This window comes from Dermacentor andersoni, chromosome 8, assembly GCF_023375885.2.
Source record: "Dermacentor andersoni chromosome 8, qqDerAnde1_hic_scaffold, whole genome shotgun sequence".
NCBI classification, from domain to species: domain Eukaryota; kingdom Metazoa; phylum Arthropoda; class Arachnida; order Ixodida; family Ixodidae; genus Dermacentor; species Dermacentor andersoni.
The window spans coordinates 124,814,746-124,835,010 of record NC_092821.1 but is presented as its reverse complement, the minus strand read 5'-3'; the positions used below and the strand labels follow the sequence as shown (position 1 = coordinate 124,835,010).

At 44.7% G+C, this 20,265-nt stretch overlaps 1 protein-coding gene across 1 annotated transcript; it reads right to left on the bottom strand.

The window, feature by feature from the left end:
- Window positions 1–333: 333 nt before the first annotated feature.
- LOC126525555 (glucose dehydrogenase [FAD, quinone]-like) lies at window positions 334–18,121 on the bottom strand. Its single transcript, XM_055067946.2, has 8 exons — window positions 17,990–18,121; window positions 16,468–16,592; window positions 13,172–13,342; window positions 11,809–11,956; window positions 8,824–8,978; window positions 5,216–5,393; window positions 1,469–1,685; window positions 334–581 (listed from the first exon to the last, which is right to left on the bottom strand). The coding sequence occupies exons 1-8, from the start codon at window positions 18,105–18,107 to the stop codon at window positions 431–433; spliced, it is 1,263 nt and encodes a 420-aa protein (XP_054923921.2). The 5' UTR covers window positions 18,108–18,121; the 3' UTR covers window positions 334–430.
- Window positions 18,122–20,265: the final 2,144 nt, after the last annotated feature.

Here is a 20,265-nt window from a genome sequence, read left to right as displayed (position 1 = left end):
TGTTTCTCTGATCATCATCAGAGTTTTATTTTCTTATTGATAATCGCACCGGCCTTGCTTCAAGGTTGGCCGGCATTCTGTATAGTAAATGCAATAATCGAAGGTTCGCGATGCGAGGTTTTACGTTTTCAGCAGTAATTAGGATAGTACGTACGCTTTACAATGTCGCTTATTGTAAGAGCAAGTTTAAAAAGATTCAAAAACAAATAAAAATTGTTTGGTTACCTTTCAAAATGTGCTCGCGAGTAGTGTTCTTGATGAGCTCACAGAAAAATCTAGCCAGGAGTTTCGTGTAGACTTCATATGTAACACAAGGTATTGAAGAAACAAGAAGAAGGTCGATGAACATTTATTTGAGTTGATTCAATAATATTACGCGCTACGCTGCTGTAGCATCGATGAGTAATGCTGAAAAAGTATTCTTCTCTGCTCATACAGCATTCATGCGAGCGTGGTAGTCTTCCAGTACCATCTTAGCTCCTTTGTCCGCGATCATCATGACGGCCGCATTAATATTTCCGGCTGGGATTCTGGGCATCACTGAAGCGTCCATGACTCTCACGTTGGTAACATTTCTCACCCTGCATGACAATAGAAATAGTCGTCAATACATTCGTTTAATATGAGTTAGGAAGGGGACGCAGATTTTGTATAACGGAAACTCAGCATACAAACCAATATTTAAGTGGGCAAATGTCTATTTTTCTTAGCCTTGTGCTCAACCTGCTGTCAACTGGGGACCACTTCACCGTCCGTAAAAGTACGATTGGGGCCACTTGGTTATACATGTTTGGATGGACGAGCTGTTATGCATTGGAATAAACCGGATAAAGAACACAAAATGTCCTTAAACAATATCCTTACGAGACTGTATTTTTCTGACCTTCAGCGTCTCACGTTTGTGGCAATGGTCTGCGTACTACAGAGCCAGCCAAAATACCGCCAGAGAAAATCAAGAAAAACTAATTTTCCGCCATGGTGAGCCTTGACTGAATTTCTGCTGTCAGAGACCTCTGTGGGGCTTGTTTCTCCCGACATGACAGCTCGGTAAGACATGACATGACAGACGTGGGAAGACGCGGCAAAACGCGTTGAAGTGTTCATGGAACCACGTCTAAAGCCTTGGTGGCTACTGCTCCAGCGTGTCTTCAGTCATCCTCATTCCGCAGTTTTCAAAACACGCGTAAATTCACATGGGCGTGTGCTTCTTCCTTTGTGTTGTATATAAGGGCCATCCTGGATGTTCTTCAGTGAAAGCGCGGAGCCTGAACACATGCAATTGCTTCAACAAGCAAAAAAAAAAATAAAAGCAAGCAAATTTATTTTTATTATAGGCTAAGAGAGCCAGGACACTAACCTGAGCCGAGCCCTAGCTAACGCAGCGTGTAGGCCGTTCTCCTGATTGGATGGCAATTGGTTTCACTTTTAAACATTGTTAACAAAAAACGTAGAAGAACCGCTGACTCACTTTAGCCTCGAGTCGACGACTGAATCCTTGTGCTCACCCATAGAGCATGTGCAACAGACGTGTTGTCCAGGGAAAGCAGCCTGCCGGACGAAGCATTCTATGTACTCCCGTGACCAAATGGTGTGATTCTCGCAGTTTGGGTAAGACCCGTTCCAGATTTCAGCACCAATGTTTTTCATGGCAGTCGTGTTGAAGAGCTGCATCGCTTTAAGGGTACCTGGTGAGGTATTAGCGCGGAAGAATGAAAAAAAAAGCAATCGTTTCATTCAGGTCGGGTCGCTTGCGTTGCCAACGTTGGCTAAACTGTATCTGCGAATAAAAGATACTGAAGAATACTAGGTTTATGAACTACCACTCAACACCGAGTTCATGTTTGTCACCTTGACTGCGCCTAATATATTTTTTTTAACTCTCCAATGCAATCTAGCAACAATACATTCTATTGAAAAATTATATGTTATGTTTGTTTGGTTTTACCTCACCTACATCATTGACTATTAGTTCCTTTAACCACGAGAATTTTAATGCGTTTTAGATTGTTAAAAACATTTCGTCTCACTCCCTCTTTAGTGTAGACCGCTGTTAACAGTGAACACGAATTACGAAAATTTCGAATACAGACGTCAAGGTACACTGGTATCAAACTCCACAAGCAATCAACAAAACGATCTCTTTTCTTTACTCCACCAAGCAGAATTTTAAATTTGTTTTACTACAGGAGTCACCTTCTCTACGTCTTCTTTTTTTTTTTTTTTGGTGCGCGTCTGTGTTGCTTTCCTGGAGTATTCGTAACTGTTATTCTTGTACTTTATAGAATGTTTAAATTACTCCGCCCTCGATTCATTAGGAAAGTTCTATGAAAATACTTTCGTGTTGCAATGTGATGTTGTGGTGCCAATTTCATTCTGTGTCTATTCTGTGTTTATTCTCGCCTCTAAAGTAATGATTGTGAAATATACTTCTAGGAAACAGATGAGAAAATACTGATGTTTTATTGTATCTTATGTTTACTTCCCAAAGCTGTAAAAAGGGGCAACGAGTTCGCTATATTTCCAGTCGCATTGTGTGTCTCATTTTTAACCAATCATTATCATCTAGTGAACAACCTAAGGACTGGAAGATCGCTAAGGTCTTTCCGCTTTTCAAACCTTGTCACAGGCACTCTCCTGGTAAATATCGACCTATTTGAGCAACATGAATATGCCGCAAATTGCTTGAGCATGTTATAGCTTTTCACATATTTTTAAGCGTCAGTTGTTAAACTATATTGGACAAGTTTGAACGTAAGCAGTAAGGCTTTAAATAAGGTCCGTAAAGAGCTTATATGACCGGCTCAATCGACGAATAAAACGCGGGATTCCTCGGTTTGATACAGATCACAGTAAGCTGCTTAACACCCGGCTGGAGTGCAAGTGTTCAATTACTTCCTTGGGCGACGTACGTAAATACGAAATTGCGGCATATCCCTAATCATTGTGGGGGTTAGGTGTGGAAATTAGTTCGTTCTCAAGCTGGTCAGTTGTAAACGATCGCTATGTTGCCAATGTGGGAAAAAATTCCTAATTTTCGTGCACATCAAAGCAAGGTAGAAATACATCACATGAAGATAGATGGAAGCCCAAAGTGACAAACAAATTATTATTAGTGGTCCCTGGAGCCAACCTTTTGATATGCGAACTTTTTTTCATCAGGCAACCAACCGCTTTCCTTAGCAGCATTTTCATGAACACGTATCTCGCTCTCCTCCACACTGATCGGGGGAAAGGGGGCAACAAGCAAGTGCACAGAGCATGACAAGGCAAGTAGAAGTGTACATGGGACTGTTGCATGAACAATCAAAGATGATTCTCAAAATAAACGACAGCTTGTTCGGTCCGCAGAAATAAAATGGGCGCACTACTGACACCAACGAAGTATGCTGCTGACTTTCCTAGCGCTGTTTGAGGATGGCAGCACAAAATATCGTCGACGTGCTTTTAATACAGCCGGCATAACAGCCAGACGATGGTGGCCTGACGACGACAGCGGGTGACAATGGCACGGTGAGGATGGAAATAATGACGCCGCGACGACGACAGCAGCCTTACCAGGATGGTATGACGGCAACGGAATCATACCATTGTGACAACGAGGAAATAATAACGGCTGCGCACCTCTGCTCTCTTTTCCGTCTGTTTAATCCTCGGGGATCCAGCGACCATTCACTTCGAAATCGTGTTGTCCCCATGCACTGTGCTAGAGAAGATGTGGTGAGCCGGCAACATGAAATAGCGTATCTTGACAACAGAAATGCAGCGGGCTTTGACGGGGATCGCGGCATCGATACCCTGAGACACGGTGTCACAGGTGGTGGTGATGATGATGATTTATTGACATCCCCTTTGAAGCGGCGCGATGACAAATAGTCACCTTGCCTGCTTGAGTAACTAAGATATGCTATACATATGCTTCTCATTCTAGCGTTTTTTGTATACATCTCCTTAATATATTTTTCTTCCTCAAAACTTCCATGTCTACCTTGTACCACTACCTATGCCTGTAACACACCAGGTCGTATCAACCTCTTCTGTCTTTTCTTCCCCAACAATATTCTTAATCTCCCTTGATTACCTCGACTGCTGACCGGTTGAAACTTCCGTCTACTTTGAGCCAAACTTTTGTGGAAGGCGTACGTTACCTACGGGTGTCACTGGGTTAATCCCTTCGCATTCCACTAGGATGTGCTAAGTGACCTCCGGATTTTAGCTGCAGCGCGCACATACCTTATTTAGTCGAGAATATTTGCTCCGGTATGTTTTTGTCCTTAGGCACCCAGCTGGAGCCATATTTTTTCTTCTAATTTCGTTCTTCTCTTTCTTGTGGGGAAACGCCACACAGCGCTCATTTGTACTCAAAACTCATTTGTACAAACACATGTAGGGCTAAGAGTAAATTTATATATACAGATGTTGTAGAAGTTAGATAAAACGAGATTGGCAAAAATAAATGAAGCTTACACAATGGAATAAATTGAGTCTGATAATAAATTAGCAAGGTCCTGCTTTGAAATAAAAATATAATATAATCACGTAATAAATTAGGACAGATTATCTGGTACGTCTCTGGTTAACCAGATGTAAGACAGCAAAAAGTTGTGAGCTGATTGTTATATTTGTGCCGTCACTGCAGTGAATTGATTCGAGAGCTCCATGTGAAATATTTATACCTGTTATTTGGAGTGTAATTAATTCTGACTTTCTGCACCTGCTTTACGCGCCAGCTTAGCCTCTTTCTCCTCCCCTCTAGAGGATGTGCCTCAGTGAGCTACGCCTACTTAAACACTGTTAAGAAAGCAACTTGTCAGCACCAGTCAGTTAGACAAGGAATTTTGGCGCGCCGTTGATTCTGTAAACAAAAGCGCCTCTGATATACAAATTCAGCAGTGCATCTATAAAGCGCGCCATTACAAAAGAAAAAATATTTTGTAGTAATTTAATAAACCGTCGCGTAATAACTTAAAGGTAAGCATATATTTTTACTCGAAACCGAGTATGTTGTGTCAAAGGAAAGCGGCACGTTACCGTAATAGGCACTGGTGTAATGAAAATGTACAAAATGCAGTAAAGTAAATAGACAGTATGTTGTGTTTTACCGCTCGGTCTGTTATGTCACAACATTACGTCGTGACAACAATGCCACGTCATCGTATGGCGACATAGCAGTGGCGACGCCGTTATGGCGACGCGTGTATTCACTTGAGGCACCCACCGTTTACAATTCTGTCGACATCCTCTTGCTCAGACAAAAATTTTAGGTCGATGAGTGGCGATGCGTTCGGGTCCGTGTTGTTGAGCTTGACGCTGCCACGAGACTTTGGTCGCACCATGCCTACGGCGTTCATGAAGCCAGTTTTGTTGAACATCGGCATGTAGTATTTTTCGTACGTCTGGCAAAAGAACACGAATAGGTTATTGATAAACGGTATGCTTCTCTCCACTGAAACTATCATATTCCTAAAGTTTAGCAAGCATAGGTTATGGAGACATGAAACCGATAATCATACCCGTCGCTGCCCTGGAAAGAAAACGTTTGAAGCTTACCAGTTAGTGAGTTTTTTCACGGCGGAACTACTATATTGTTACACTAACAGCACTCCAACGATAGACCCTTGGGGCACACCACATTCTACGTTATTGATCTGAGACTTCGCAACATCTATAACTGCATAATGCGTTTTGATAAAATACGAAGTTAGCTTATGCTGGCGGTGGTGTCGGGCATGCCTGGTTAAAAGGTGCCTCACCTATGGTGAAGGGTTGAAGGCTAGCCTTTTGTTAATTAGTCGGTTAAGAAGTTTATGTCGCAAGTTCTTCCTCCTTGCTTCAAGTGGAAGAATTTAGTGAAGTTCATTAGTTCTGATGGTGAGTCAAATTAGAGAACTAGTTATACGCAAACCGAACAGCTTGTCTTTGAATTCTTTCGAGACTATAAATATTAGGATGAGTGTGCGGGACAACTGAATGAGGAATCTCAACATAAAGTACCAACGTATGCTGGTTTATTCGTTCAACAAATTACGACCGTAAAACGCATTACAGCAGAGTCTTGAAGCAGCAGAAGTAGCTACGGTGCGGCGATCCGTGAACCACTCAGCATGTATGTTCGATGGGTCCCTATGACGAGCGGTGGCTTTTCCGGGGCACGCTGGCTAGTTATACCGTTTGATGTTATTGAAATTGTTGGTAATGTGTAGACGTGTAAGGAGTGCCTCGCCAGACGAAGCGTTGATGCGACGAAGGCTACGGAAGAACTGTGCGTGCAGTTATGGACATAGTGTATCGCCATAAGTGCAAAGGTGCTAGTCCACGCAGGCATACTCTAATTTTGGCTGAACTATTGTGGAATAGTCGATTAGTCTGACATTAGAAAGCGCTTTGAGAGCGTAGCTCTTATGCACCCGTTCCTGCGGCGAGCGTCGGCGTCATTTGTAACCGAGTGAACGAGTACAGCGAAAGATGAGAGCGAACGCAGAGCGCAGGGGGGGGGGGGGGGGGATGAAAGACGCAAGGAGTAAAGTAGAGGGGAAGGGTGCAGTGGAACCATGAGACGGAGAGCGGAGGAGGAGGCTATGGCGAAAGGGTGACAAGAAAATCATTGGGCGGCGGCAATGGCTACGAGATAGCGCCATAGTAGCACGCATCGTCTGGGAGGTCTGTCTGCCGCGGTTGCTGCGAATCGTACCCACGCGTCACCCACGCGCTGGCTCTCGCGATTTCTCGATTAGCGAGGCAGTCGCGCCACACTTCGCTCCGTTGACAACGTGCCGCACGAGACGGATTGTCCGCGCCAGCGAATATATCGCGAAATGGAAGCACGTATAAAGCCATGCTCAATTTTCTCATTAAGGAGTATCTCAATCGTCGGTGAATTTTTAAGTTGTACTTAATGAAGACACACAGCTTTCGGACGGTGAAACTGCATATGTTGCTGATATGAACATTCCAGGATGGATTTCTAGTAGGGTAACGCCTAAGTACTTGTCATTAGTCAGCGAGCGGGGAACAGGCTACATTATACGTATGTGAAAGTGGTGCCCTTTTTTTCTTTTCTTTCGATAACGGGGAGGAATACACTTTCTTTTATTATCGATCATTCGTGATTGTTTGCGCTAGTGAAAATGTTAGTTACACCTGTGTTAAAGTCATCCTGATCGCCAGGACAAGTTACCTGATGGGACAAAACACAACCTTCTGCAAACAGCCTTATTTGAACAGTGAGTTAACTACACTCACAATATCGTTTTCATATAATAAAAACAAAACAAAGGGCCTGAAATGCTGCCCTGTGGCACTCCAGATGTGACCAAAAGACAGTCCGAGTGCGGTCCTCTCACATCTACAAATTGTTGGGGATTTACAGATACACTGCAATCCAAGGTATAAACATGTAAGGAATGCCAATTTTTCTAAGCTTTAATATTAATGTATCGTAATCAACTTCATCAAACGCATTGCTAAAGTATAAAAAAATAAATCGATCCAACCATTACTATCGGTAACCCAAGCAACTGAATTTATAACTAAAACAAGCTAAGTAACTGTAGAATATCTCTTTCTGCAAACATGCTGCCAGTTTGTTAAAATCGAGTTCTGTTAAAGGAATTTATTAGTGCATTTTGAAATAATGTAGCAGTTAGTTCACAACACGTAGATACTATTGGCCTGCAGTTTTCTAATAAGATTCTATTGCTTGGATACACTCCGCATTGTAGTCGTTCCCAGCCGAAACCTGGTATATTAAAATCGCCAACTAGAAGTATTTTGCTGTTTGCTGACTGATGCATGTGTGCTTCCAATTTACCTAAATAACTGGGTGGTGCATCTAGTAGTCTGTGTATCGCATACCGAATAAAAGTGTGGCTCTTACAAGACAGTTTTGTGCATAGGCTCTCCAATTCAGGTAAATTGTGGATAAAGCAGCACCAAACTGCATTTTTAATAGCAGTTGATCTATATTTGCGGGAAGAAAAAGTACATTATGGTGGGAAAATATGAAAGTACCCACGAAGTGGCCTGTATATAACGCAGGTATGCTGACCATGTATGTTCAGCTCTGTTGTGCGTAACAAGAGATGTCTTCCTCCGTAAAACCTGCGCATATAATGTCGGCTCACAGGAATCTTTTAAGCACACCCACCTGTTAATAGAATGGCGAATTACATTTGTCAAATTCTTTGATTTACAATATTTACTTTGATTTAGCCACTCAGTACGTACCACTGGGTTGCTTGGCCACTCCTCCAGAATGGGCATGTCCCACCACGTACGATTCTTACCTAAAACTCACTTATATCTTTAAATCACACACACCGGTCGGCTAATAGGATGGTTAATTATATTTCACGAGCCCTTTTTATTGACTCTGCTTTCCTTGATATAGCTTTTCGCTGTGTTCCACTAAGGGTATGTTTGTTCTTGACCAGTCCCTCAGAATGGTTACGTCCCACTCTGGCACAAAAGGTACAGAATCCTTAAATGTTGCTTGATACCGGTGTCGTACCTTTGTGTGCATGCACCTGTCATCACCAAATTGCATGCATCATCATTAGCTGTAAAGCATTTCATTGACCACTGTACTTAAGCTTCACTACGCATAGATTCGATCATGTGCGTTGGAGCTGCATATTTTCTGACGCCGCAGCTGTGCCTCTCACTGCGGCGTCTCTCATAGCCTCTTACTGCTTTCGGGCACCGAACCTCAATATTCTATCAAATAATCAACAGTTTGCATTCTCTATTATTAAGTGTAAAAGTTTTACATTTTTTGGACTCGAACGCGCTTGCGCGTAAGAGCTGCTGCATTCTAGCGCGGCTTACCTCATTCGAAACGTACGGCGACTTTGCGATTCGTGGGTCTGGAAAAATGTCCGCAAGTTCCAGCTCTATGTCGGGGTAGTCCTCAAGTCCACTCGAATCCTCGCCGCTATTGGTGAAGAGCAGTGCTTCAAAGGCACCCGGTATGGTGAGAAGTCCTGCGTTGGCAACGGAAAATTCTTCTAAGGTTCTGAACAGAAATAGTTCGCAGCAATGTTCTGATAAACGTACAGTGAAAAGCACTGCAGGTTTTTTTTTTTTATTTGAGAGAAAGAAGTTTCGACAAAATGGTTCACATAGAGTGCACGTGTGGTTCAAATGTTTTTCGATGGAAAGGGGCCTAACTGATAAAGACCGTCATTTAAAAAAGAGGTGCACGGTACCAAATGTCAGGCAGAGCTGTGAGAAAGGCGTATATTTTTTCCTTCTTTTTCTTTTCTTTAGGCATGGGCTCCCATGCGGCCTATTATTGTCTTCAAAGACATGTATGTAGGCCTGCTTCCTATATAAACTGCAGAAATGCCGTGTGGAACTTGTTATTAATAACTGTGTACAGTCTTCAGGCGGGTCTTTGCGTTGAGATGTTGTTCTACGCACTGTCTCTCACGTAGTTGTTGTCGCTGGACAGAATCACTGTCTTGCAGCAGATGGTGGCATAGACTGCAGATGCGCGATGGTGATTGCGTAGTCAGCGGGTACTTGCCTGATGTCAAAGAATCATTTGTGGCCAGCACTTGAAGCGGCAAGCGTATGTGCAAGTGCGGCAGTGTACTCGTACATGGACGGAAATATCAGTTTGAAAATTTAATGAAATGATATAATACTAAAAATAAGGGCGCCCCTTTTAGGTAGCACCTGCTTCTCCGCCGTTGCATGGCAAACAAACAAAATTACATCACAAAAAGCTAAGGGGCCAGTAGCGCACTTCAAAATATGTATATGCCCGTCTCTTCGCAGCTGTTAGCATGCACACTCTTCGAATATAAAGCCTAAGCACTTCATATAACCTACTGTATGAGGCACCAAAGTGTCCAAGCTGTAAAACTGTCATGGCGTACGTTACACCACCCACCGCTGTTGGCCTCGTGCGCAAATGATGGCGACAGTGTGACCGATGCTCTATATATTATACTGACTTCAGCTGAGTGCTCTCCTTTGTCGTCTGCTACGTTCCAGCAGAAATATCTGCACTTTCATTCGTTTGCTCCAGCCCAAGCTGTGTGTCTGGGCAGCATGAAGCTCTCCACTCACTGTCTGTACTTTTTTTAAAACAAGTACATTTCTTTAGTTCTTCCGGCCGTTTTTCGGACTTTCACCGCCTACACAGAGGCGCCAATGCGAAGGGCACGTACCGTTGCGCAAGACCATTGAGGCGTCTGTAAGTTTACATGTTTCCGCATGTTTTTCAGATAGCCCTTTAACTCCCTCGAATAAATTCGGCGCATTGATAATAAATATTCAGTTGGTAGCCAGCGCTTGTGCTTGTCAATTGTATCGTCCACGTTTAACCTTCGCACTGTACACGGACGATAATTTAGAGCCTGTGCTTCCCGAGCACGTCATTGCGGTAAATGCCGTGAAGATCTTGATGGGGCAGCGCAAACAACGGAGACACAAGGAAAGAAAAATACAGGACAGCGCTGTGTATTTATACAGCGCCGTCCTGCATTGGTATAATTATATGTGTGATTGTATGAGTCTGTATGTGTACGAGTAATCAAACAGCGCTACCTTGTATTTTTCCTTCCTTCTGTCAGTCGTTTGCGCTGTCCAATCAAGATGTTCAACATTACCAACCAACTTGCCCAAATTTCGATTCGTCTACTTAAGTGGCGTTGCGCACCGCGCCGAGTTGCACGTACTCGCCAACCGGCGAATGCATCTTCCGTAAGGGCTGCTCCAGCTATCGCTATGAACGAGAAATTAAGGAGTCTGACCCAACCTTCGGAGCGCTTCAAGTGAGTCTATGTGTATCATGACTCGCGTGTTAGGCGTCAATGAGTCTTGCATAGCTTGCTGTATGATATATTCCACAGTCCCGTCGATCGCGCGTATGTCAAGCCCACATGTCGTAAGGTGTTCCTGGTCCTCGCACTGCAATAGACGGCCATGGGCCCCACTCTGGTCTAGAATGCGCATGTCAGTGGCCCTGCGTTGGGTGGAAGAAACCTAGGCAGCGTCGGTAAAGACAGCGCCGAGAGTACTGTCACACCAATTGGCTAAAGCTGCCCGTTGAGGTACGTGGGCCTCTCTACTTGCTTTTGACGTCATAGGCTTATTTACCAGGATCCTTTCATCTTCCCAGGGTGCAATTTTCTGAGGTATACTCGGGAATTTATGAAACATGGGTGTGTATAACTGGAGCAGCTGCCGTCCGGATCCTGTCCATATATGTATATATATATATATATATATATATACATATATATATATATATATATATATATACGAGTTCTATCGCGATTATGGTTTGTTTCTTCAATGACGGCTTCGATTGAAGGAAGATCTCAGAACCGGTGGAGTTCTGTTCTCGTGTATCTATGCAGGTCTTTTAGGACGTGAACTTATTCGTCTTATAATGCGAAATTTATAATTGAAGAAAGTAACCTGATGCGAATACGAGACCCATAGGTACTACAGCGGTATGAAAACTGAAACCAGCGTCTATAAGTAGTAGTACTTGCGTGTGGCGGTCACTGCTTTTTTCCGTCTTCGCGCTTCATACAATTAGCCGAGAGCGATACGCGCCTGACCCTAGATTGGACCCCAGCGCTTGAAGACAGGCCCCATCAAAAACAATAAGTGGGCACGCTACTCGCCTTTGTTATCAAATGTGGCTTTCCTTCCGTCATTGAGCATCGCTAAAGAGGTATTTATAAATGTAAAGCGTCCAAAGTTTCTGCGATCTCATGAATAAGTTTTTTTTTTCTTCTTCTAAACGTTGGCGTCATGCAAGAACAGTCTGAGTATGATATGAATTGTCCTTACCTGTCTGAGTTTTATTGTACTCCTCGATGCTCTGATTTATGTTGAGTAGTCCTATTTCATCCTTTGTCGTAGTTACAACAAGGCCAAGGAAAATTATGTGATCCATCAGTCCCACACCCACTGGAAGGTCTGCCACCACAGGATTGATCTGGAAAAAGACCTCACTTATTTACACTGTTCTCATCCCAATGTAGTCGCGAACTATTTCAGAAACAATTTCAGGCTGTTTTGGCTAAGCAGATTGACAAACCTCTCCACTCAATTGCCGAGAGAAAATACTGACGGCAATGTGGAGAATGAGAGCCACTGTCCATTCAGTTAGATCAGGGAATAGCGCGGCACCTTGCTTTGTCACATATTTCTTATTACTATTTGCTTAAACTGATCATATTTTGTGATATTAATATACGTCATAAGTAGTTCAGAAAAGTTGTTGCAAAGTTAGAGAACCATCAGGTAAAACAATAAAATTTTTGCTAATAGAGTTCGTCGAAGACTAAGCCATGCTTACTAGCGCGAGGAGGAAACAAAGACTTGAGAAGAAGGGAGCAGGAAGAAACATCGCATAGCCCTTGCGCTGTTACTTCCTACTCCTTTCTTCGTAGGTATTTGTTTCCTCGTCGCGCTAGTATGCATCCCTTCTCAGGGAAGAGTCCGGTTCAATTTAACCAATAAAGCTTGTTGCGTATGGCGAGACAGGGGAAATAAAAATGTGTATTTCTTGAATAGATCATTGTCGTTTTATTAAGTGCTTTAGCATCAACATCGTACAACTATCAACTACGTGTTCAGCTCAGCTACTAGTCATCGTGTGTTACACTTAGCATTTAAATAGTATGCTACAACCTTTCTCTGTGATTTCTCGACTACGAAGCTCGTCATTCTCATGTTTTATTCTCATTCTCACGTCATTCAAATGTTCTCGCGATAAAAGGAACATCTTTTGAATTAGTCAGACATCATTTTTCTCCCGAAATAACTTTTTTATTACACTACCTGAGAGCAAGCTGGATTAGTGTTGTCATTTGCCTACGGCGGTCATTGTGGCAGCATCGTAATTTCGATGTTCAACCGAGTCATTCATTGTATCATCTCAACCACGAATCACATTATCGTTCCCAGTAATGAAAATGTTATCTAACATATAGTGGTTCTATAAAAATAAGAGTTCAGACCATAGAATTAACTTTTTTTCCTGCATTCTTCATAATTGTCATGTGGCCGTTCATGTTTTTATACTCTTCAGGTGGATTTCACGAGTTATATATCTTTTCTGCAAAAAGCACTTTTTGTTTCATTTTATGCGCTGAAACTTTGCAAAAGTCGGACAACATAGATTTGGGTCGTAAGGGCATACACTCACGCTGCTATTCTTCAGATCCTCTTCGGGCCCGATTCCCGACAGCATGAGCAGCTTTGGAGAGTTGATGGCTCCCGCAGAGAGGATCACCTCGACGCCGACACTTACATTCATTTCGACTCCGTCTTTGGTGAAGACAACGTGAGTGGCCCGTTTGTTCTCGTCAAAAATTAGCTGCACGCACCAAGACAAAAGGACAAGAAAAGACAGTTAAAATAACTTGTCCCACGCATGTGATTGTGACTTACTGAAGGTGTACGCGTTCCTTATTCTCTACTCTGACATGCCGGCATTCTCTGTATTCTGGTTCCTTACCTAACTGGCATTTAATATTCACATCATCACGAATCTGCTTATCTTGTTGTATCCATGAGTGTGTGTAAAGCTCGTAACAGCCCTTTGGTTTGCCCCTTACGCTGGCAGTTGCCAGTCTGCTCCTCGCTTTCCCTTTCCTCTCAAATGTATATATGTTTTTAAAACAAACAATAATAATAATAATCTGGCTTGTTTCTTTAGGTTGTTTTTTTCCAGCGCTGCCTCACGCGTATAAAGCATTAGTTTATGGAATCCATGATCAGGAAAATTGGGAGTAATTGGCCAGACAAAACGCAGGCGCGTCAGCCAGACTAAAACATATGATTTACCATCGAAAATTTTGCGGCTACTACCTCCTTGTCCTTGTCCTAAGTACTTGACGTCTATAGCACACGCAAGTGCATATCGTCGCACTGTTGAAGTACCGCATTTGCATCACGTAGATGTTTACACGCCACATCTTCCTTCATGCATACGAGCAAGACCTGACGGTTCTCAAACCACAGTAACTTCAGTTCCTGTTTCATCTTGCTCAACAAACGTACGAATTTTTCGACATTGACCTACACGTGCATCAAACGTATTTCCGATAACACTGGCATGTACCATACAAATAATTTGCCGGCAATAAAATCAAAGACGGAGGCAGTATCCTAACAACATTTAAGCTACACTGAAAATTCACCACAGCTGTGCCAGTCTTTTTCACAGGTTTTAGCTAAGGGCGGTATTTACGCGTCGTTACGGCCACCTAATGCAAGGCAGCGAGTTTCCAGACTGTGACCAGTGCCATGTGAATGAACCTATGAAAAATGTGCTATGTGATTGCCCTCAGTGCATGGAAGAGTCACCGGGTTTGTGTAATGATGGTCAGGCACATACCCAGGATTTTCTTTAGGGGGGGGGGGGGGGGGGGGACACCCACATAAGCACATCAGAGAAGTGGCTACGTCAGGTGACTCGACTGATAACTGTAGAAGTGTCATTCAAAGCACGCGGAATTATTCTCCACTTCCGGCGGCGTTTTTTCTCTACTTCTTTTTTAAATGAAATGAAGTTGATCCATAAATATTTTCGCAAACAACGGTTAAATTTGCTAATTTTCGCTTTTCATTCCTGTTTGGCTGCTGCCTCTGCTCTCTCCCTTAAATCGCTTAGTTTCTCAACTTCTTGCGACTCTTGCTTCCAGTTGCCAGTTTTGCAAGAAAGGTGCTGCATAATTAGGGAAAACCCAGACGAGGTGACAGGTGACATTCATATTCCTTATGGGCTTAACGGTTATTGCAGGTTTTGTTCATGGACGCTGTTTCGCATGATCTTATCTTCCACCTTATCTGAACCATATCACGAGTGTATGGTTCCGAGGATCTGCCAGCGTCGCTGTGAGTCGTCACTCGAGGAAATAATGAAGCAGAAGGAAAAGTTTAACGCAACTAGCGTTTTCTCCGGCCGCAGCTCGTTCCACAAGCATACAGACCAGCTGAGTATAGACCGAATCCCTTTTCTGGTCCCTGGATCAGTCTAAACAAAGAAGGTTGAACTAACGAATCAACAGCGATGCGCGTGACCGTTAAACAGATGATGACAACTGAGCGCATCTCGAGTTAATTGCGTGGGCACCGAATCGATCAGAAAACTGGTCTTCACACCCCAAGTGAGGACGATAACTACTGGCATCCAAAATGAGGGAAAAAAGCAACAAAATGTTGACCGCCGAGTAGCTGTCAAGTCTGAAGATTGATTTGGCGGCGCTTTAGGAATGTGTGAGATGTGTGGTGGCGTGGGGCGGATAGGTGGGAGGGGGGAGGTATGCCGATTAATTCCGCCTCCCCCCATTGGGTACGTGTCTGGTGACCGTATTGGCCGTCTCGGCAGTCAACCGCTGTCAGAGGCCTTTATGGGCCCTTGGAGTGACTGCGAAGGTTAGTTTTCAGGGCATCCAGGCCTTGACATTTATTTATATTACTAATCTCAACTCTAGGCGATGAGTTTACTTCCCCGTGAAGTATTTTGCACGTTTCTTTTGTCGTCATCTTTACCCATCTTGGACCTATTTCTCTCCCTTTTAACATTTGCCTGCTCAGAGTAGCTGGCTACACGATTGTACCGCAGGCCCTCCTTTCTGCATTTGATATTAATCTTTTCTCTCTCTAAAAGCAGAAGAATAAGGTAATGACAATGTATTCGAGTATTCGTTTTTGTTTATTAATATTTTTTGCGACAGCAATTATACAGACCCTCGAGCCACATTCGCGCCGTCAGCACCATCGATGCCGTGCGTTCCTGCTCAACTGCGCATGCGCGGCACGCGTGCGTAGGGTCTGAGCGAAACTCTCCAGAGCATAGAGTTGCATACAATTTTTGCGGGAAACTCCGTGCTCCAGACTGGCGTAATGCGTTTGGCTGCAAGAACGACGAATTTAAGTGGACGCACCGCCAACGCTGCGTTCAACCTCCTCGGGCGCCGAGCCAGGACCTTCCGCTTCTGGCACGAGGGTTGTGCGTACGCGCACAATAAACACGCCAGCGTTTCTGCTGAGTACGCGCAGTAAAACGTCCAGCTAACGTTATCTACTGTTTCAGATGGCGCAGTCTGTAACGCCAACAGTTTCCCGGCCATCTAGTCTCGTGCACCATCGAGGTGCGATGCCCGCAACGCCACTGACGGTGCTCGTCGCGCCCAGAGCAAGGTGCCTCGATATAGTGTACCGCTTGCGGGCGTGGCGGTCGAGGCATCCTACGCCAGCGTTAGTGCATACTCTGCCAGAGACGTGACACACTGTGTAGCAGGAGTTGTCTCCCCGCATGAGTTGACTTGCGTGCTTCGCCGCGCCAACATGTCACACCCGCGTATATTGAGAACCTCGTACAAGAAGTTCAAGCGCACCGCTAAGCCTTGCTATCTCAGTCAATGCTTCGCTCTTCACGCAAAACTGCCAACATTGTGTACTGTAATTATATTCTATAGGGAAGGCAGTGCTCACCTTAGTGACGGTGCTGTTCAGAGAAATGTGAAGGTTCGTTCGGTTTCGTTGTACTTTCCGTATGAAGCACGTGCTTGCACTCATTCTCACCCCGAAGGCAGTGTTGGATTGCACCCTCGAGTAACCTGCGTGAATACCGAGGTCCCTCATTTCACGCGAATACAGCAGGCAGTGTGCCACGGTAATGCTGCCGTATTATTGATCCTAGGTGAGCGTACATGGCGCAAAAAGAAATAAAAAAAAACCTTGCTTAGCTGCTGGGGCTGCGCAAACGCAGCTGTCTCCATTTCCTATGTTCGCAAATAAAAGGAAAGTAATTGGATGTAACTTTTGCGAAAAAAGTAGCGCTACGGAAAGAAACTCGGACTGCTACAATTACAATCCGCGTACTCCAGGCCTATTATGTACTGCAAAGTGAGACCGTAAGCCTTACTTTCCTCTTGGTATCAAATATAGAAAGAAACTGCCATTTTTTTCGAATAACAATGCACTATTTTGCATTCCTAAAAGATAATTTTGTACAATCCCGAATTATATTGCCAGAATGATATCGCCAAAATTTTTTCGCTGGGACTTTAAACAGATCTATTTCTCAGTGAAGCTGACCCGCCGTATATTTCACGTTCACAGATACGACGCCTGTGGATATTGCGTCATACGTCCTGATTTCGCTTGCAAGCCATGTACATGCCTGGAAGGTACGCATTGGAGGTATGTACATGCTCGTGCGCATATGTTGGTAAAGTTCTATCACCTGTCTCCCCACGCGTTTCCCGACACGATACATACGGTTATTTGAGTACTGAACTCTTCATATATGTCGAAATTTCGTAACATTGCGCGCTTGTCTATTGCAAAAGTATAGTATCGAATTTTCTTTTTCGTTTGTTTAATCCAACATTTATACAATACTGATGGAAGCAACAGGTCTGGCATCGGCGCCTTTGCAAGAGTTTAGAAACATATAAAAGAGAAAACGGGAGTTCGGAATTGAGGTTTTCTATTGAAAAACATAGGAACGACAGGTCACATACATCCCATTCGTCCCACCTAACGTTAGCCAAGCTGTTAAAATAAAAAAAATGAAGATAAACACACGGTGCAAGATACGATCATAAACCGTGCGGTTTTCTTTCATTACAGGTCTGACGACCGAACGCTGTGTATCGCACTGTGCCTTTTTCTTCCTTTTTCCTTTCTTTTAACAGCTTGACTAACGTTGGCTGGGACACCGCACGTGTAATGCACTGGTAAGCTAGAGCGAGGTAAAACAGATAACGTTTGGGTAATCAATAATATTAGATAATGGGATCATTAGGTAACCGCCTGAAGGTGGTGATGAAGAAGGCGTCTGAAAGGGTTAAAGTTTATACATTGTACTGTTCTCTTTCGTTCGGTTAATTTGGGTGATAAATCATACCAAAAGTATAAAAGAGTTTAGAGCTGAAATCGCCATCTTTATTTGTTTGGTTCTTTATTAGCAAATGCGGTCAAGCATACAGAGAAGAGCCATTATTCTTACCGGTATGTTTCGCGCCGTTGTAGTCGACGTATTCGTAGTGAGACTCGCTGCACGCATTGAGAAAAGCGTAGCTCAGTGACGTGTTGTAGCGGGGATAGTTGATCGGCGTCTCTCCCATCGTTCCGTGGTACTTGGCTTCTGCACTCAACGAAAAGCGTGTCGATGTCACATAAACGTGTTCTACGGCTGTTTGTCGGTATTTTTTACGTGCTGGTGTATATAGCGTAAAGTAATTTATTGCTCTGTACAGCTTTCTGTGTAGAATGGTACCTTGTTTTAATGGTACCGAACGCTCGTTTGGTTGACCTCCTGCATTCCCCTTCCTTACTCTCTCTCTCTCTCTCTCTCTCTGGTCCTTAGGTTGTTTTCTGAATTCAGGCATAACGTAGCCTGGTCTTCTTTTGGGGTATATCCAAAACGCGCCACAATATTTTTTTTATCTCAGTCGGCTGAGTTATATCAGTGGTTCTGGACGTAGCCGAATAAAAATTACAAGTACTGTGTCGTAGGTATTCAAATATAAGTCAACCTTCCTTTTTTTAATGTGACCCAAAATGAGCCATCGACCTATATTCGTGAACAAAAGTAGCAAAAGACCAGAGCTAATGGAGTTTCTCCGTCGCACTCGCTGAAACGTCCGTGCGTAGATTATCCTGACTGCGTTTAAGATATGCTTACACTACAGCGCTTTTTTGTGGTATTTCTTTCCTTGTGTCCTTGTTTTATTCGCCCTGTTTAACCTGAGTTCTAAATATGAACCAACTAGCCCTCATCAAAATCTTACTAATGCTATACTTTCTTTCGATGCGATTGACACTCTTAGGATACTTCGCCAACTTTCCGGTCGGCGGGTCGTTGTGTGTCTATCCGTATTCCCGGACCTCTCGAGGCCCGTGGAACGGGCCTCGAGTGCTCGGCAACCAAGTCCGAACTCTTACTCTACAAACCCACAAGGAGAGGTCGTAAAACCCTGCGCGAAGAGGAACGGGAATATTCCAAAATACGCATTACATTGGCAGATGGTACTCCCGTACCGCACGTAGAGAAAATTAGAATCCTAGGGTTACACCTGCAGGCAAACGGCCATAACGGAGAGATGGTGCGAATACTTCGTCGTTCGGTAGATGACACGATCCGACTCTTGCGTCGCATCACGAATAGACGCAATGGTATGCGTGAAGAGTGCGCGATCCGTCTCGTGCAGGCGTACGCGATAAGCCGCATAACGTATGTTGCCCCCTACCTGAGGTGGATCGGGTCCGAAAAAAACAAAGTCGAATGCATGATCCGAAAGGCTTTCAAGAGGGCGGTCGGCGTTCCACTCAACGCGAGCACCGACAAGTTTCTAGAGCTCGGAGTTCACAACACCCTCAACGAGTTAATCGAGGCGCACGACATTGCGCAATACGAACGATTATCAAGGTCCAAGGCAGGTCGATGCATCCTCGAGTCGCTCAGCATCGCGTACCACACTCAGCATGGAGAAAAGACGGCGGTTCCCGCCTCTGTTCGCGACCGCCTGATCATCCCGCCGCTTCCCAAAAACATGCACCCGACGCACCACGCCGGGAGGCGCAACAAACGAGCAAGAGACCTTCAGAAGAAGTTTGGTAACAGGAACGAGGCGGTGTACGTAGACGCGGCGCGATATGGAGGAGGGAGAAGCGCGCACGCGATAGCGGTTGTAGACCGCTCGGGTAGGTGCCTCGCGAGCGCCACGGTGACCACGGGACACACGGAGGCGGCCGAGGAAGCCGCGATAGCCCTAGCACTCGTTGCGGTGCCGAACGCTGCAATCGTGATCAGCGACTCGCAGGCGGCAATCCGCGGCTTCGCGCGTGGTCGTGTCTCGCGGGAAGCGGCCCGCATACTCCAAATTTCTGACGACGGCGACTCGCCCTCGCAACCCCAAAATTCTACGGTCTTCCTCCTCTGGACCCCGGCACACACCGATGTTCCGCTCGCGGGAAACGAGGCGGCCCACGCCACGGCTCGAGGTCTCACACGCCGAGCCGCCGCTGATTATGTGGCCGCCTCCGCCCCCGAGAGCGGGGCATCGGATCTGCCGGATCGGGACACTACAATAGAAACACAGCAACAAGAAACACACTGGGCGTGGGGCGATCGCCTAACCACGTTCAGAGACCTCACCCAACACTACAGACTTGAAAGACGCACATTCCCGCCACCGCACGATAAATTGAACAGGAACGAGGCCGTAACATTACGCTTGCTCCAGACACACACCTACCCTAGCCCCGCTATCTTACACCACT

Coding starts and splice junctions, on each gene's coding strand:
- LOC126525555 (XM_055067946.2), bottom strand. CDS start 18,107: ATGGGAGAGACGCCGATCAACTATCCCCGCTACAACACGTCACTGAGC. Junction 8,979..11,808: donor GTACAATAAAACTCAGACAG/GTAAGGACAATT, acceptor TTGCCAACGCAG/GACTTCTCACCATACCGGGT. Junction 5,394..8,823: donor CGCCGTACGTTTCGAATGAG/GTAAGCCGCGCT, acceptor TTCTTTTGCCAG/ACGTACGAAAAATACTACAT.